At 39.2% G+C, this 19,201-nt stretch overlaps 1 protein-coding gene across 1 annotated transcript in view; it reads left to right on the forward strand.

The window, feature by feature from the left end:
• The window catches only part of SNX29 (sorting nexin 29), a 1,109,599-nt gene that overhangs the window by 29,351 nt on the left and 1,061,047 nt on the right, over positions 1-19,201 (forward strand). The window contains exons 3-4 of the mRNA XM_053694493.1: positions 9,269-9,321; positions 10,479-10,603. Coding sequence (XP_053550468.1) covers positions 9,269-9,321; positions 10,479-10,603 — 178 coding nt within the window. The remainder of the gene's footprint in view (positions 1-9,268; positions 9,322-10,478; positions 10,604-19,201) is intronic.

The following is a 19,201-nucleotide window of genomic DNA, read 5'->3' on the forward strand; positions in this document are numbered from 1 at the left end:
TTTTTTCATATAAAAATAAACAGATTGTGTTAAAAAAACGCAAACAACTTACTTGATCTTTGGCACAAGTACGTAGAAATTCTCAGTGTAGCCACTGCCTTAGTGAAATAAGGGAGCTACCATAATAAAACTTAAGTTATATTGTCACATGATATTTGCAGAAAAGTCCTCTACTGAGCATGGGCAAGAAACTGACTTGAGTTAGAGCACAAAGGGGAAGCTCCTCCTTTGGCTTCTTGTAAAGACTGAACCCCCCCCTTGTGGGGCTGGGACAGGAAGTAATGGACCCTGCACAAATGTAGTTAAAGGGACCGTCTACACCAGATGTTTTATTGTTTTTAAAGATAGACAATCCCTTTATTAAAGGCGTTATCTAACTTTTTAAACAATAATAATTTTAGTGTTGACTGTCCCTTTTAAAACAAGAAATGGTAAATAATGAACTCATTTTAAAATTAAATGATGAATAATATATTTTAATGATTTATTTTAAGTATAACCCACTGCTTAATGCTTTTTTATTGCAACAGACTGTTTTATCTTCCTTTAAGCCTAACATATTGGCCAAAATGTTATCCACTAATCTATACTACAGGTTTTATACTAAGACATCTATATACAGGGTTAGAAAATGTCACATTCAGAAGAAAAAACCTACATACAGCATTGTAAAAAAATAATAAAATTTCCTTTCTGCACAGTTTTAATTAGTGAAGGTTTCTTGCCTTGCTTGTATGTAGCCCCACTTAAAAAAAAAAAAAAAAAAAAATCTTGATTTTGATGATGGTATCCTACATTTGTACAATCTGTTAAAGTTACCTGCTATTGTACAAATAATAATCTCTAATTGAATAGAGCAGGGGTTATCAATTATGGCCCACCAGAGGGTTTCCCATGATGCTCAGCCAACTGAAATGCTGCCTGAGCATCATGGGAAATGTATTTCCAAAACCTCTGGAGGTCCACAATTGATGACCCCTGGACTAGAGAATTTTAATTTCTCACTGTGGGCCCAACTCTCTAAAATTTTCCGGCATGGAGTGAAATCAACCCTCACATGGGCAGCCTTTATTCAATTCTCTTAAAGGAGCTGAATCTTCAAGTCCCACCAACCAGCGAGCTGCCTCCCATAGAAAGTAATTAAGTTCTATGTTATGGAGAATCTCAGGGGAGAGCATATGTAACAGGGAGCACCTGACACTGTTAAAAAATAAATAAATAATCTTCTGTGCACTCAAATTACCCCCATGTTGGTCCTGTTCAGCCCAGCTGTGGTACTACAATCAGTTGGTGCTTCCTGCCTGTGTTCTGTGCATGTTTCTGTGTATTTTAGTAACCAGCGCTTGGTTCCTGTCCAAATCATCCATGGCTCATTCATCCAGCCAGACAAGGTCCTACAGTCTATACTTTGCCAAATTCCAGTGTATTTAACTTACCTGACTAATTGTCAGTACAGTCACCATCGCTTACTTGCTAAATCTTGGCTTCATGACTCCTGACTTCTACACAATGCTTAAAGGGACAGTCTACTCCAGAATTGTTATTGTTTAAAAAGATAGATAATCCCTTTTATTACCCATTCCCCAGTTTTGCATAACCAACACAGTTATATTAATATACTTTTTACCTCAGTGATTACCTTGTATCTAAGCCTCTTCGGACATCCCCCTGATCACATGACTTTTTATTTATTATCTATTCACTTTCAGCCAATTAGTGCTGTGTTGTTCACAAACCCCTGGCGTGAGCACAATGTTATCTATATGGCCCACATGAACTAGCTGTCTCCTGTTGTGAAAAGCAAATTAAAAAAGCATGTGATAAGAGGCTGTCTGTAGTGGCTTCGAAACAGGCAGAAATGTAGAGTTTTAAATGTTATAAAGTAAATTAATATAACAGTGTTGGTTGTGCAAAGCTGGGGAATGTTTAGTAAAGGCGTTATCTATCTATCTATCTATCTTTTTTTTTTTTTTTTTTTTTTTTTCAAACAAGCTTTATTAAGAATTTTTGTCGCCAATACAGTAGTAAGAATCATCATTACACAATGTAATTCTTTGAACAGGGGGAGGGTTATCTATCTTTTTAAATAATAAAAATGTTGCGCCTAGATTACGAGTTTTGCGTTAGCGGCTATGAGGTGCTAACGAGCAGTTTATGCTCACCACTCACAGACAGCGCAGGTATTACGGGTTTTTACAAACCCGATGTTAACAGACAAAAAGTGAGCGTTGAGCAAAATTTTGCTCCACATCTCACTCCAATACCAGCGCTGCTTAAGTCAGCGGTGAGCTGGTGTAACGTGCTCGTGCACGATTTCCCCATAGGAATCAACGGGGAGAGCCAGCTGAAAAAAAGTCTTACACCTGCAAAAAAGCAGAGTAAAACTCACTAACGCAGCCCCATTGATTCCTATGGGGAAATAAAAGTTATGTTTACACCTAACACCCTAACATGAACCCCAAGTCTAAACACCCCTGATCTTACACTTATTAACCCCTAATCTGCCGCCCCCGACATCGCCGCCACCTACATTATACTTATTAACCCCCTAATCTGCTGCCCCTAACATCGCCGACACCTACATTATATTTATTAACCCCTAATCTGCCGCCCCCAACGTCGCTGCCACTATTCTAAATGTATTAACCCCTAAACCTAAGTATAACCCTAACCCCCCTAACTTAAATATAATTTAAATAAATCTAAATAAAATTACTATCATTAACTAAATGATTCCTATTTAAAACTAAATACTTACCTGTAAAATAAACCCTAAGCTAGCTACAATATAACTAATAGTTACATTGTAGCTAACTTAGGTTTTATTTTTATTTTAACTAGGTAGAATAGTTACTAAATAGTTATTAACTATTTAATAAACTACCTAGCTAAAATAAAGACAAATTGACCTGTAAAATAAAACCTAACCTAAGTTACACTAACAGCTAACACTACACTATAATTAAATTATTTCCCTAAATTAAATACAATTAAATACAATTAAATTAAATTATCTAAAGTACAAAAACAAACACTAAATTACAGAAAATAATAAACGAATTACAAGATTTTTAAACTAATTAGACCTAATCTAATCCCGATATCAAAATAAAAAGCTCCCCCGAAATAAAAAAAAGTACTAACCTACACTAAATTACAAATAGCCCTTAAAAGGGCCTTTTGCGGGGCATTGCCCCAAAGTAATCAGCTCTTTTACCTGTAATAAAAAATACAAGACGGCATCTTCTATCTTCATCCATCCGGCGCGGAGCAGGTCCATCTTCAAGACATCCGATGTGAAGCATCCTCTTCATCCGACGGCTAACACTGAATGAAGGTTCCTTTAAATGACGTCATCCAAGATGGCGTCCCTTCAATTCCGATTGGCTGATAGAATTCTATCAGCCAATCGGAATTAAGGTAGAAAAAATCGTATTGGCTGATGCAATCAGCCAATAGGATTGACGTTCAATCCTATTGGCTGGTCCAATCAGCCAATAGGATTGAGCTGGCATTCTATTGGCTGATTGGAACAGCCAATAGAATGCCAGCTCAATCCTATTGACTGATTGCATCAGCCAATAGGATTTTTTCTACCTTAATTCCGATTGGCTGATAGAATTCTATCAGCCAATCGGAACTGAAGGGATGCCATCTTGGATGAGGTCATTTAAAGGAACCTTCATTCAGTGTTAGCTATCGGATGAAGAGGATGCTCCACGTTGGATGTTTTGAAGATGGACCCGCTCCGCGCAGGATGGATGAAGATAGAAGATGCCGTCTGGATGAAGACTTCTGCCCGTCTGGAGGACCACTTCGCCCGGCTTGGATAAAGACTTCTCCCGGCTTTGTTGAGGACTTCGGCCCGGTTGGATGAAGACTTCTCCCGGTAAGGTGATCTTCAAGGGGTTAGTGTTAGGTTTTTTAAGTGGGTATTGGGTGGGTTTTAGAGTAGGGTTGGTTGTGTGGGTGGTGTGGTTTTAATGTTGGGGGGGGGGATTTATACATTTTTTTACAGGTAAAAGAGCTGATTACTTTGGGGCAATGCCCAGCAAAAGGCCATTTTAAGGGATATTTGTAATTTAGTGTAGACAAAGTCAAGTAGGGGAACAGCACACAGGAGTAAAATTGTGCATGGTAGACCTAGGGCGCTGCCAAGCCCTATACAAATATATAATGATAAGCAGGGTCTCCAGCACTGTTCAAACAGACTTTATTAGTACACAGATAGCGACGTTTCGGTGTCACAGCACCTTATTCATGCTTGGTAATTACAAACAGGCCTATTGCATCTTTAAATACCTAAATTTTTGGCGCCCTCTCAGATCACTATGTGGAGAGGGCTCCCTCTAGTGGCCAATGTTATACATACACTTACATGATTTCTATACAGGTTAAATAAGCTAATGTAGACAATACTAATTAACTCTAAAAAGCTAATCTTAAAAACACATACTAGAAAATTCATCACAATCTATAAAGATTTTTTATATAACTATAATTTCCTAAATAAATTGGATAGACAACTTTATAAACAGTCTATAGAAACTTCATTAGCAAAAAAATATTAAAATTGGATTTATAGAAAAATGTATGAAAAAGTTAAAAACAAAGGAAGCCAGAATACACAGCAAGATATAACAGATATTCCAGTTGTATGCCAGATGGAAGATATCTAAATCCTTCAGAAAAAACAACTTAAATCAAAGTCCCTATTGAGACCCCTGGGAGACATACTATCTAATTTATGCACCCACCACATCTCTCTTTGTTTTAATAGACGTTCCCTGTCCATGCCTCTTCTATTGGGAGGGATATGGTCTATTACTTGCCACCTAAGCTGGCTGATGTGATGGCCTTTTTCAAGAAATTGGTTAGATACAGGGGCATCTCTGTTCTTGCACCTAATATTAGACCTATGTTGACTGATACGGTCTTTCACCTTGCGGGTGGTCTCTCCTATATAGATGCAAGAACAGGGACACTTTATTAAATATACCACGAAAGTGGTCTCACAGGTATAGTACCCCTTAATGGCAAACGTTTTACCACTGTGGGGATGATGAAAGAATGCTCCTTTTATAACTGCATGACAACTCATGCAGCCAAGACAGGGAAAGGTCCCCATGTTCTTTCTACTCAATAATTGTTGTCTATTTTGTCTACTGGGGCCTATATCAGTATGTACCAAATGATCTCTTAAACTTTTAACTCTCTTATGAGCCATGATGGGAGGCTCTTGGAACTGAGCTATGTTAGAGTTGCACTCTTTGAGTATATGCCAATTTTTACGAATCAACCTAGATATTTTATCACTCAATGGGCTATACTGACTAACAAACACCAGTATATTTTCCTTGGGAGTTCTTTCTTTGATTTTATCTAAAGTACCTATAGTGTGCTCAAGGAGTTTCTTAGGATATCCTCTATCAGTGAACTTCTTGGACATTTCATTAAACCTTATCCCATGTGTCTCCTTATTATCAACAATCCTGTTCACTCTTAATAGTTGACTCCTGGGGAGGGAATCAACCAATGGCCTAGGGTGGAAGCTATTGAATTGCAATATACTATTCCTGTCTGTCTCCTTTCTATACAGGTCAAATTCAAGATGATGGCCTTTCTTGAGAACTAGCGTGTCCAGGAAGGGCACAGACTCTTCACTAACATTCACTGTGAAGAAGAGAGTGATTTGCAGCCTGAAGTCACTAGGATGTCAAGTTACATACAAGATATTAATAACTTTTTACAGAAAGCAAGGGATTTGGTATTTCCTAGTGACAAATACCTCCTGTTCACCATGGATGTACGTAGTTTATATACGTCTATTAAACACGAAACTGGTATATCCGTAATAAGAAAAACATTGATGGTGAACAGGAGGTATAGTGAGAATGAAGTATCATTTATTGAGGACTTGTTACGTATTGTCCTTTACTGGAATTACTTTATCTTTCAGGACAGCTGGTATGTCCAGGTGAGGGGCACAGCAATGGGCTCCAACGTTGCCCCATCATACGCCAATCTCTTCATGTGTGAGTTTGAGGAGAGTATCGTCTATAAGAATCAGCTATTTAAACAATATGGAGCCGTATGGTGGAGATATATAGACGATATCTTTGGCGTGTTGTGGGGCAGCGTGGAGTCCCTTACACAATTTGTCCAGGATCTCAATTCTGAAGTGAGGGATCTCTTCTTCACGGTGAATGTTAGTGAAGAGTCTGTGCCCTTCCTGGATACGCTAGTTCTCAAGAAAGGCCATCATCTTGAATTTGACCTGTATAGAAAGGAGACAGACAGGAATAGTATATTGAAATTCAATAGCTTCCACCCTAGGCCATTGGTTAATTCCCTCCCTAGGAGTCAACTATTAAGAGTGAACAGGATTGTTGATAATAAGGAGACACGTGGGATAAGGTTTAATGAAATGTCCAAGAAGTTCACTGATAGAGGATATCCTAAGAAACTCCTTGAGCACACTATAGGTACTTTAGATAAAATCAAAGAAAGAACTCCCAAGGAAAATATACTGGTGTTTGTTAGTCAGTATAGCCCATTGAGTGATAAAATATCTAGGTTGAGTCGTAAAAATTGGCATATACTCAAAGAGTGCAACTCTAACATAGCTCAGTTCCAAGAGCCTCCCATCATGGCTCATAAGAGAGTTAAAAGTTTAAGAGATCATTTGGTACATACTGATATAGGCCCCAGTAGACAAAATAGACAACAATTATTGAGTAAAAAGAACATGGGGACCTTTCCCTGTCTTGGCTGCATGAGTTGTCATGCAGTTATAAAAGGAGCATTCTTTCATCATCCCCACAGTGGTAAAAAGTTTGCCATTAAGGGGTACTATACCTGTGAGACCACTTTCATGGTATATTTAAAAAAGTGTCCCTGTTCTTGCATCTATATAGGAGAGACCACCCGCAAGGTGAAAGACCGTATCAGTCAACATAGGTCTAATATTAGGTGCAAGAACAGGGATGCCCCTGTATCTAACCATTTTCTTGAAAAAGGCCATCACATCAGCCAGCTTAGGTGGCAAGTAATAGACCATATCCCTCCCAATAGAAGAGGCATGGACAGGGAACGTCTATTAAAACAAAGAGAGATGTGGTGGGTGCATAAATTAGATAGTATGTCTCCCAGGGGTCTCAATAGGGACTTTGATTTAAGTTGTTTTTTTTTTTAAGGATTTAGATATCTTCCATCTGGCATACAACTGGAATATAGTCTTATCCATTTGATCTGTTATATCTTGCTGTGTATTCTGGCTTCCTTTGTTTTTAACTTTTTCATAAATTTTTCTATAAATCCAATTTTAATATTTTTTTGCTAATGAAGTTTCTATAGACTGTTTGTTTATAAAGTTGTCTATCCAATTTTTTTAGGAAATTATAGTTATATAAAAAATCTTTATAGATTGTGATGAATTTTTCTAGTATGTGTTTTTTAGATTAGCTTTTTAGAGTTAATTAGTATTGTCTACATTAGCTTATTTAACCTGTATAGAAATCATGTAAGTGTATGTATAACATTGGCCACTAGAGGGAGCCCTCTCCACATAGTGATCTGAGAGGGCGCCAAAAATTTGGGTATTTAACCCTTTAAGGACACAGCTTTCAGTTTGCTCAATTGTTTTATGACGGAAAAATTCCGTCATATGACCTTAAGAGGTTAAAGATGCAATAGGCCTGTTTGTAATTACCAAGCATGAATAAGGTGCTGTGACACCAAAACTTCGCTATCTGTGTACTAATAAAGTCTAATTTAGTGTAGGGTAGGGCTTTTTTTATTTTGTTAGGGGGATTAGATTAGGTGTAATTAGTTTAAAAATCTTGTAATTTGTTTATTTTCTGTAATTTAGTGTTTTTTTTGTACTTTAGATAATTTAATTTAATTGTATTTATTGTATTTAATTTAGGGAAATAATTTAATTATAGTGTAGTGTTAGGTGTTCGTGTAACTTAGGTTAGGTTTTATTTTACAGGTCAATTTGTCTTTATTTTAGCTAGGTAGTTTATTAAATAGTTAATAACTATTTAGTAACTATTCTACCTAGGTAAAATAAATACAAACTTGCCTGTAAAATAAAAATAAACCCTAAGATAGCTACCATGTAACTATTAGTTATATTGTAGCTAGTTTAGGGTTTATTTTATAGGTAAGTATTTAGTTTTAAATAGGAATAATTTAGTTTTAAATAGGAATAATTTAGTTAATGATAGGAATATTTATTTAGATTTATTTTAATTATATTTAAGTTAGGGGGGTATGGGTTAGACTTAGATTTAGGGGTTAATAACTTTAATATAGTGGGGGCGGCAGATTAGGAGTTACTAAATGTAGGTAGGTGTCGGCAATGTTAGGGACGGCAGATTAGGGGTTAATAATATTTAACTAATGTTTGCGAGGCAGGAGTGCAACGGTATAGGGGTTAATATACTTATTCGGCAGGTTAGGGGTTAAGGGTTAAAACATTTTCTTTTAGTGCTTGCGATATGGGAGGGCTAATAGGTAGTTTATAGGTGTTAGTGTACTTTTTAGCACTTTAGTTATGAGTTTTATGCTACGGCTTTGTAGTGTAAAACTCTTAACTACTGACTTTAAAATGCGGTACTAGTCTTGACAGGAGAGAGTCTACCGCTCACTTTTTGGCAGACTCGTAATACCGGCGCTATGCAAGTCCCATTGAAAAAAGAGGATACACAATTTACGTAAGTGGATTTGCGGTATTGCCAAGTCTGGCCAAGTCATAATACCAGCGGGCGTTAAAAAGCAGCGTTAGGACCTGCCAACGCTGCTTTTTAAGCCTAACGCAAAACTCGTAATCTAGGTGTTGGTGTTTACTGTCCCTTTAAGAAAGGGTAAATCTAATGGAATCTCTGCAGAAAGGAAATAACCATATTATGACAACTTTTAGAATATCTGTTTTTAAACAGTACAGCATACTTTCATGACTTACGCATTTCGCGCCACTCAGAAAGCTCTGTCAGAAAGACTAAAGGGAAAAAAACATTTACTTTTGCACCTTTTAGTATAAGGAGTCTTTTTTATTTTTTCCCGACTACTCCTCTATTTCTTGGTTCCTGCACTCCTGGCATTCACATTTAGTTTACTTATTTGAGTTCTACTTTACCTAGCAAAACAGCCGTGTAGCCAATGCATATTTGTAAGACCATTATCTTTAACTCTGTTAATAACAGCACTAACTGAGTTTAAATGTACACTAACATTCATTTCATTACTTGCTTATATTATTTAGTGCCAGATCCGATTTGGGGGCCGCAAGGAAATAGCTTCTGACTCTGATAGCAGGTAAGACAATTTTTTAAAAAAATTTAATGAAATGTGTCGGACAACTGGGGTCCCACACCACAGCTTCCATGTAGCATAATTTACTACATACCTTTTCCCCTTACGGCTGGGCATGGCCAATGGGTCGAAAGTGTCCAATGTCACTTACTGGAATGGCTTACCTACTATGGTAAGGGGCTGAAGGGGAGCCTGTGTTGTCTCCACATCACTCAACCTGCTGGCACGTGTAATATCCCTGACAAAAAATGCCAGTAGTGCGCAGGCTTTAGATCAGAGACCCCAGATGCCATGATAAGGGGGTGTCCCAAATTCGCAGGAATATTCATTTGTCTGCTTATCACTCACAAGTTATAGACTGGACAAACAAGGGATTCTTTACTTTTGTGATAAACTTCGAATTTTATCTGCCTGGTCTCCCAGAGCAGGCGACTGTTGTCTTGCTATAAGATAGCATAAGTCTAAATGGTTTTAACAGAACATAACATCTTATTTGCTGCAATTGTTTTTCAATGATCAAACTCCACCAACTACTTGCCTTGCCCAATTTTAGGAGACAATCAGATTTGTTACTGAAGTAGGCAAAGCTAGCCACAGTATTTGCAATATTTGTGTTGTTTTGCAGTTTCTTATCAATTTTGCTGGGGCCAGTTGGTAACATATGTGTAGCAGGGTTAGGCTTGTAAAGTCTGCAGTGTGCACTTCCAATCCTCAGAATTTGAAATCTCAATTTCTTTACAGTTTTATACCTGTACTTGAAAAGGGGCAGAATAATTAATGAAAGTATATTGAGAAGTTTTTTTCACTATGACAAGGTATTTAATATCCTTTTAACTGATACATGAACTGTATATCATAGATTACTATTTAAATCCAATTGTATTACATCTTGCAATGGCTAAGAAAAAAAATACTTCCTATAGCACAAGAGAATAATAATTTGCCATGTAAAATGTCCCTTTAAGATTCAGTGTGTTCTTTATAAGCATCTAGTTCTGGAGAGATGATACAGTTCTGAATGTGCTTCACATGTCAGATGATTTATTGTCCCACACTGAGGTTTATCTCCGCTCCCACTTCACCTTCTCCTCTTTTTAAATAAAACACTTTATTATTCCCCCTGTTTTGCTCAGCAACTGAACCTGTTTGTTCTTCTGCAGAGTTATTTGTCTCTGTGCTCAGTTTGAAGCTGTGTTGCAGCACGGATTAAAACGAAGCCGGGGATTAGCATTAACAGCAGCGGCAATCAAGCAAGCAGCGGGATTCGCTACGAAAACAGAAACAGGTAACCAGCCATTATCACCAGCTTGGTTAATTATGTTGTGACAGTTCCTCTGTGCGTAGTGCGCATAGCAAAAAACCCACGTTGTATTCAGTCATGTGACTAGCATCAAAAGCACGAGTAGAATCCGTTTTGTACTTTTCCAGGGCATTGCAGTTCTGATGACTTTTAAAGCATTTGTTTAAGGAAACCTGTAATGAAAATAAAAACTTTATGATTCATATAGAGTTCATTATTAAAGGGAGAAAACCCCCTTGTGAGCCAATGACAATATGTGAAACCACTAACCAACAGCTAGCTCCCAGTAGTGCATTGCTGCTTCTGATCCTCCCTACACTTCAACAAAGGAAACCAAGAGAATGAAGCAAATTTGATCATAGAACTCAATTGGAAAGTTGTTGAACATTGTGTGATGTGTCTGAATGATAAATGGTTTTTGAAGGAAAGTTTTTTTTTTTTTTTATTGAGGAACAGATTCAAACATACATAGTTACATTTCAGAGTGGTGTGCAACTGTACATATATATGAATACATTATACAATGGGTGTTGGGAAGTAATCTAAGTATGATATATATTATAAACAGTTTTGGGTACAGTAGACGTTATTTAGAATTTAAGTGCTGTTTTTTTATTAGTATGCAACCTTAAGCCTCAATATTTTCAAATAGATTGTACAAATTTGGTTCTTATACAGTTATATAACAAATAAACAGTTCCTAAAGTGCCTGTGGTATGCAGCATCGTTAAGGTAGGTGATTAGGGAAAAAGTGGAGGAAAGGGAAGGGAAGTGTAGTTGTTGTGACTAGGCGTCAGGATTAGTCTGGGAATTTCTCGGTCCAGGGAGACCATGTTGTTTTGTGATAGAAGTCGATCTTATCAAGTGCTCTGTGGGAGTAGAGTTCCATCTGTCTGATGTATTGTGTTGTGGAGAGGATTTGTGTGATGAGGGCTTGGTCTTTATTTTTCCACATTCTTGCTACTGTCAGTTTGGTTGCCATAAAAAGATAGATTGCTAGGGCTTCCCTGGCCGGGGTTAGGTTTGGAAATTGCACATGTAGTATGGATATCTCTGGTCTATAGGGGACAACAATGTTTAGCGAATTGAGGATCCTAAATAACCTTTGCCAAAGAGGTTGGATCCTGGGGCAGTACCACCACACATGTAGAGTAGTACCCAGTTGTCCACACTCTCACCAACACATGGGGGAGTGAGTGCCATATATCCTATGCAGTGTGGAGGGGACTAAATGCCATCTGACAAGGATTTTGTATTGCAATTCCCAGAGGGTAGCACAATGCAAGAGCTTCCTGGTGATATGTCTGTGCCAGGTGCCAGTGTCAGCTGTAAAGCCAAGCTCCCTCTCCCAGGCCTTATGTTGAGAGATTTTATGATGTGTATTGGGCTCGAGGAGGAGGCTATAGTGGAAGGAAAGGGCATGTTTAAGATCATCTGCGTGAATCCATTTGGTTTCCCATTTTGATAAAGCTCTGAGGTTCTGTTTGGGATATCCTCATGATCTCAACCAGGAGCTGAGACGGTAGGCTTCAAAGTGTAAACAAGGTGGGATTCGAAATTTTGCATAAAACTGAGGGTGCGAAATCCACGTATCCTGGTCATAAAAATCTGTGACCAGTGTGGGCTGTAGGGTTATCCAAATTCCAAGATGAGAATCTGGCAGACAGTGGAGGGTGCCAGCTAATGAAAGAGCCGGGGAGGGGTGTGGGGCCACTTCTGGATTGTGTCTCGTTTGGTCCGAGAACTTAAGCACGTCTGATAGTATTGGGGTGGTGTTACCTAACTTTTCTCTATGGTGTGAGGGGATCCATAATAGATCAGGAAGGGTGAGTCCTATTGGCAGTGCTGATGTCTCTGCATCAAACCAGCGGGGACGATCTTTTGTAATCATGATCAGACCAGGATACTGATGAAATTTTAGTGTAGGAGATGTTGTCTAACAGCTGGGCGCTTATAAAAAAGTAGTCAATGTGGGTGAATGACTTATGTGGAGAGGAATAACAAGTAAATTCCCTGTCTTCTGGATGCATTGCCCTCCAGCAGTCCTATAAGTCATATTGACTGACAAGGCTCTGGAAAGCTTTGGAGAGGGGGTGGGTTGCCCTGTCTGAGGTAGAGATCTTAGAGCCCAGTCTATCCAGAGTGTGATCCCATATGAGATTAAAATCTCCTCCCAGGATTAACTCCCCTTGTTTTACAGCTGACACTGATCTAAGAAGCTTCGCTAGGAATCTGGTTTGTTTGGAGTTAGACGCATAAATATTTACCAGGGTTACCAAATGATTGTTAATTTTACAAACATGTATAATGAAACGGGCCTGGGGATCAGATTCTAGGAAAATAGGATGATATTCAATGTTACTGCTGAGATATATGGCTATTCCTCTAGACTTAGTTTGGTATGAAGCTTTTAGGACTATCTGTGTGTGGTACCTGAGTCCGAGGTCCAATGAGTCTCCTGAACAAAGGCTGTATCCATCCTGGATCTTCTCAACAGGTTCACCAGTAAGCTGCGTTTCGTAGGGGAGTTGAGACCTTGGGTATTTATTGTAAGGAGACGTAGGCCTTCCATTCTGTAAAGGGATAACAACAGAGAGGGAGAGAGGGTAGGAAGGAGGGGATTGAAAGGGTAGGTGTATTAGCTGCTTGGTAGACTATGCTCACCTAGACAATAGGGGCATTAGGGCACTGGTAGGAACCAGAGAGGTATATGAAGTATAACTGTACTTTGATTAATGCAAAATGGGTACGGGTAGATCAGCAGTCTAAAGCCGCTTAGAGAAGGGGGGGGGGGTAGAAGGGAGGCGGAGTGTGAGCAATGATACCTCTATTGAGGATGAGAAAATTGTAATAATACAGAGTGGTAGGAGCGAGCAAAGGGGCGAAAAGAGGGAGTTCGGTATGTGTAGTGTGTGTTAGGAGAAAAGAGAGAAGGGAAGGAGGGGGGAGCCAGAGGGAGGGATAAATATCCCCCCCAGACAGAGTATGATACAATATAGGGTTAAGGATATAGAAATGAATAGATCCTGGGTTCCTGCGGTTCATTAGGCAATAAATATAATGTAATAGCTTTAAATAAATCGGTCAAGGCCTATAGGGTTTTAAATGAGTGATACCCTTGAACATATAATAACATGTAAACAGATAGGGTGCTGAATTCTTGTTATAGAACAGGTGTTAATAAACCTTAACAAATCAAACTGCTTATAACTTTATAAAGATAGCAATGCACTGATTAGTGGGGGTGGGAAATGGGGTATAAGCTATATTTGTATATAAGCAACCTGAATCAATTGAGTCTGGTTTGCCAGTCTCAGCAGGCGCCATCCGGGGAATGGGAGGGTTAAGTGACCCTATGTGGGAGTGCGCATAAATCGGTGCTGAATAGCTTGTCTGACCAATTTCTAAGAGGCCACTGTGGGATATACTATAATATGAGTCTATTATGGTCATTTTAAACAGTGTAATTGGATAATAGGTGCTGACTCGGGTAAATACCTGTTGAGAAACCTTCAGTACCAAAATTATGTATGGGCATGGCTATCTGCAATTGGTACGTAGAGTTAATGCGAGAGTCTATCTGTATAGATACAAATTGGAGTCAGTTGGAAGGCATCACAGCAATCCCAGATCAGGCTGGGGGCTGTAGCAAGTGGGGTACAGATGAGCTGTTAGAGAGTGAAAGGGTAAGATGTGTACCCGTATGTAAGCTCAAGTTGTACTCCAGAGGGAGAATGTGCCGAAATCCAGTGGTTATTATGTAGGACCTGATAAAAGAGAGTGAGCTATTAAGGATTTTGGAGGGTAAGATATGTACCCGTATGTGAGCTCATAAAAGGCCCATGTGGGGTTAGTTGTTGTTTAGGAGGCATATAGTATGAGATTTAAGGTGGATTCTTTGGGAGCTGTGTATCTTTTCTTTTGGCTTGTTGTGAGGGTCCCCTAGGATGGGGCTGCCATTCAGACGCAGATGAGTCGAGCACTCCAGAGTTCTCCGGTGGTTTGGGGTTGTGGTCTACATGTTGAGAGATGCCCAGGGATTGGAACGGTTTCATCCCCTGCTCTGGCAAGGAGATCACGCAGGAGTAGTCCCCGTGTTAAAAGAAGATCTTAACGGGGAAACCCCACCTGTATTTCAGGTTATGGTGACAAAGGTTTTGAGTGAATTGCAGGAATGTTCTCCTCTTGGCTAGTGTATATGGAGAAAGGTCAGGGAATATTTTTACTGTGTTATATGGCTCTTTCAAACTTTTGTTTGCAAATGATGCTCTCAGGACCTTTTCCTTGAATGTGAAGTGGGGCAGCCTGATGATGACGTCCCTTGGTGTGTCAGAAGCTGAATCACTAGGACGAAGAGCTCTATGAGCTCTATCTATGTGGGACTCTTGTTCAGTGGTGGATCCAAGCAACTCAGTGAAAAGTCCAGAAAGATGTTCATGTAGGCTTGTCGTACTAATTTCTTCAGATACTCCTCTAATCCGTAGATTATTCCGGCGAGACCTGTCCTCTTAGTCCGCCAGTTTAGCTTCCAGATCTTAAATCTGTTCAGCCAAGTTCTGGGAGTATGAGAGGAGATTGGAGTGGTCTATAGTCAAATCCTCATGTTTTCTTTCGTGTGTCTCAGTTCGCACACCTAGGGAAGATATATCCCTTTTAAGCTCACTTACTGATTGCCTAAGATCCTGTTTAAGGAATGTGTAGTGGGAGTCCATCTTGTCTGATAGGCCTTTGATGGAGTCGAGGATAGTGGATTGGGAAATTCCAGGGTGTTCTCTAAGTGAGCTACTAGGTTTAGAAGAACTGCTATATATAGTGGTAGTATCTCATCTGAACCTTCTGGATCTGAGATGATTTTACTATTGAAATGGTCATTTAGAGTCCTCTTAGGGTTTTCCTGGTGCTTCTGTTTTTTCCTCATATTGTGGGCGATCACACAAGAGGGAGAAAAGATCTTGAATTTCACTGGTAGGGTAAAATCTATTGGTGTATTCTGGGCGTCGTAGCTTCCTTAACTGTAATTGGGACTATATGGTCCGATCGGCACCCCTACTCCTAGACCGTTAGCACTGCATGTCTTTTGCTACCGCTTCAGAAATGAGAAGTGTGTCTATCTGTGGGTGATAGGTAGGTCAGTTATAAAGTATATATCGCTATATGGATTCCACTCTTGTATATAAGCATGTGCTCAACAGATTATAGCCTCCCTCCCAGGGAGGTGCCCCCTATGGGTGAAGTCGGAAAAGGAGATAGGGTATGACCCGCAGGCAATTAGGTCCTCTGGGAAAGGGGGGGAGGGGGCCCCTGTATTATTTGTGTAAAGACTTCAATTTAGGACTTGGCTGGAATATCCATGCTGTGAAGGAAGCCTTAGATTGTGTTCTATGAGAGATCCACTATAAGGTGAGAGCAGACATTAGAGAAGGATGTAAATGGCCCCCACTGCGTGTGATGACCTCTATGGGGTTTCACCTCAGGGTGATATACTGTTAGAAGTGTGGGTAGTTCCAACTAGTTATTATGTACAGCTCCTATCAGGATGAAATGCCCTTATTAAGATGGGCCTGGTAGCTTCCAGAGGGATTGGAGCTCTGGGCAATTGGAGAAGGCTGAGTGCAGAGTGAGTTTATTCAGGACTCTCTTGTTTAATTGGAGCAGGTATTAATAGGCTCTGAGTAGATTAGAAGAATTGATATTCCAGAGGCTAAATATGTTTTAATCTGCTATGGCCAAGAGCTGAAGGCAGGTAGTATGTGCTCTTAATGTGGCCAGAATATGTAAGGCTTGTTTGTGGCTGTCCGTATATTGTTGCCCCTATCATACAGTGTTTACTGTGGTGTATGGTGTGCTTACAGTACTTAACACTTATGTATGATCAGGGGAGCTGGATTAACCTCAGGGTGTGCTGCCATTCCAATGCAGTGACCATGTGTCAGTGAGTTTTCTGCGCTCCCAGGAATGTGCATGGCTTTCTGCAGGTTCCTTCTGAATCTCGATGATGGGCTCCGTTGAAAGACTACAGGTCTCTTCTCTATCAGACTCGAGATCACAGGTAGTGTGGCAAGAGTAGCGCTCCAGAGGGAGTTCAGGTGTCCTCGTCTTCCGTTTGCGGCACTGTCTGTCCTCACTCTGGGATCTACTTAGACCTCCGGAGCAAAATGGTGCCGTTTGCGGGCTTTCCCTCGTTGCCTAAATGAAGGAGGGGGATCCGTTGTAGAGGATAGGGCTGAGTGTCTCAGTGTTCTCTCCGATCCTGGGCTAAGAAAGGGAGCCGGGTATGTACCTCTGTGGAGCCAGATAGACCTCAGGTGAGTAGCGGTCCGTCTCACCCATACAGGAGCCAGATATCGTCCTCTGTGGTTGCTTGTGTAGGCTTCCCCGGTATGAATTTCAGGGCTTTAGCTGCGGTAGGAGGTTAGGGATACAGGAAAAGGGGGGATCTAATGTTGAGAGCTAAATTTAATATATGTATGTTTCAATAAAGTACGGATTTCTGCTCTGCTGCGTCTAACCTGCTCCCTCTTTTTCTTGGTATTCTTTGTTTAAATGTAGTTCCTTTTTTAAACAGGATTCCAAGGTAAGCTCAGGGGTGTTCACGTCTTGAACATTATATTTATAAGATTGTTGCAAAAGCTATCGCCAAGATACATGCACACTCCTGAGACTACTTCATACAACTGAGCTAATTTTCAACAGAGAACACCAAGAGAAAAAGGTAAATTTGATAACAGAAATGGATTGGAAAGCTTTTTTATAGTTGTACACTCAATCTGCATCATGGAAGTTTAAAGGGACATTAAAAAACAGTTTTTCTTTCTTTCATGATTCCGATAGAGCAAGTGATTTTAAATAATTTTCCAATTTATTTCTGTTATCTTATTTTTGTTTTTCTTTGTATCCTTTGTTGAAAAGTATACCTAGGTAGGTTTAGAAGCTGCTGATTGGTGGTTGCACATATATGCATCTTTTCATTGGCTTTCAGCTAACTCCTAGTAGTGCCTTGCTGCTCCTTCAACAAAGCATACCAAAAGAATGAAGCAAATTAGATAATAGAAGTAAATTGGAAAGTTATTTAAAATGTTGTGATCTATCAGAATTATGAAATACATTTTTTGGCTTTCATGTCCCTTTAATTTTAACTTCCATGTCCATTTTAAATGGGCAGTAAAGTCAAAACTAAAATTTCATGATTCAGACACCTTTCCAATTTACTATCAAATGTCCTTTGTTATTTTTTGTATCCTTTGTTGAAGAGTAAATCCAAATTAGGCTTATTGGGTTTAGGAGCATGCATGTCTCTTTGGCAGTGCTTACAAGTATGTGTAACACTGCTATAAACAGTACAATCAAAAAACAAGAGTCTGGACTAAGTCTAACCCTCTTAGCCTCTCTAAATAAGACTGATATCTCCCTACTCAGTCCAATAAAGAATACAAAAACTTGGGTGTAAGAGAGGCGCTGTATGAACAGCTGAGAGAACCAACAATAGCTAAAAAAGTTTAAATAAAAATATCTCAATATGTATAATACAGTGTTTCGTTAAATTAGATATATATCAATATGTATAATAAACAAACATAGAAAGGGATGATATAAGCTAGTTTAATAAAAAACAATAATAAATAACAATAGTAAGTTGTGGCCACAACTAAATAAAATGATGAAGAAAAATTAGCAGCATAGATTTACAATTCACAAATCAAAACGCTATTAATTAACTATGACGGTTCAGCGATGTAATATCACTTAGATAAGGTGCAATACTAAGCCTCCTGTAAGTAAATAAAACTGAAATAGTTGGCTTGTAATTTCTCCGATAATGTCCGTATGTGATTTAAAACTGGTGAGTTAGGGTATCCTTTGTGAATGAAATAGTCGCATTGAAAGTGTGTAGGCAAATTCCTATTGCGTGTACTGAGTTGAGCTTCGTGAGTTGAAGTGAGTGAGAGACAGGGCAATCAGCTGTTTTGCCGTACTGTGTTAAAGTGCAAGTGATAGATAGTTCTTTGTTAAGTGAACTGGTAGATACGTGAATTTCTTTGAATTAACTTCTTTGCAAAAAAGTGACAAATTTTCTTATTTAAGAATATTTTATCAATGTGATATTTATAAAATGTTCAATGTGAATCTTCAGCTGTATGACAGGCTTATTAGCTGCGCTCCCCGGCCAGCGTATGTGTGTAAATGCGTGGCGGAAGTACTCACAGCTGCTTCACTGTCTTGTAACAGCACTGAATCCTTTCTAGTTGCCGTTCGGCTGTTCCGTTGAAAGAATGGACCATTGTCCATTCTTTCAACGGAACAGCCGAACGGCAACTAGAAAGGATTCAGTGCTGTTACAAGACAGTGAAGCAGCTGTGAGTACTTCCGCCACGCATTTACACACATACGCTGGCCGGGGAGCGCAGCTAATAAGCCTGTCATACAGCTGAAGATTCACATTGAACATTTTATAAATATCACATTGATAAAATATTCTTAAATAAGAAAATTTGTCACTTTTTTGCAAAGAAGTTAATTCAAAGAAATTCACGTATCTACCAGTTCACTTAACAAAGAACTATCTATCACTTGCACTTTAACACA

Source organism: Bombina bombina, chromosome 11, assembly GCF_027579735.1.
Source record: "Bombina bombina isolate aBomBom1 chromosome 11, aBomBom1.pri, whole genome shotgun sequence".
Lineage (NCBI taxonomy): Eukaryota > Metazoa > Chordata > Amphibia > Anura > Bombinatoridae > Bombina > Bombina bombina.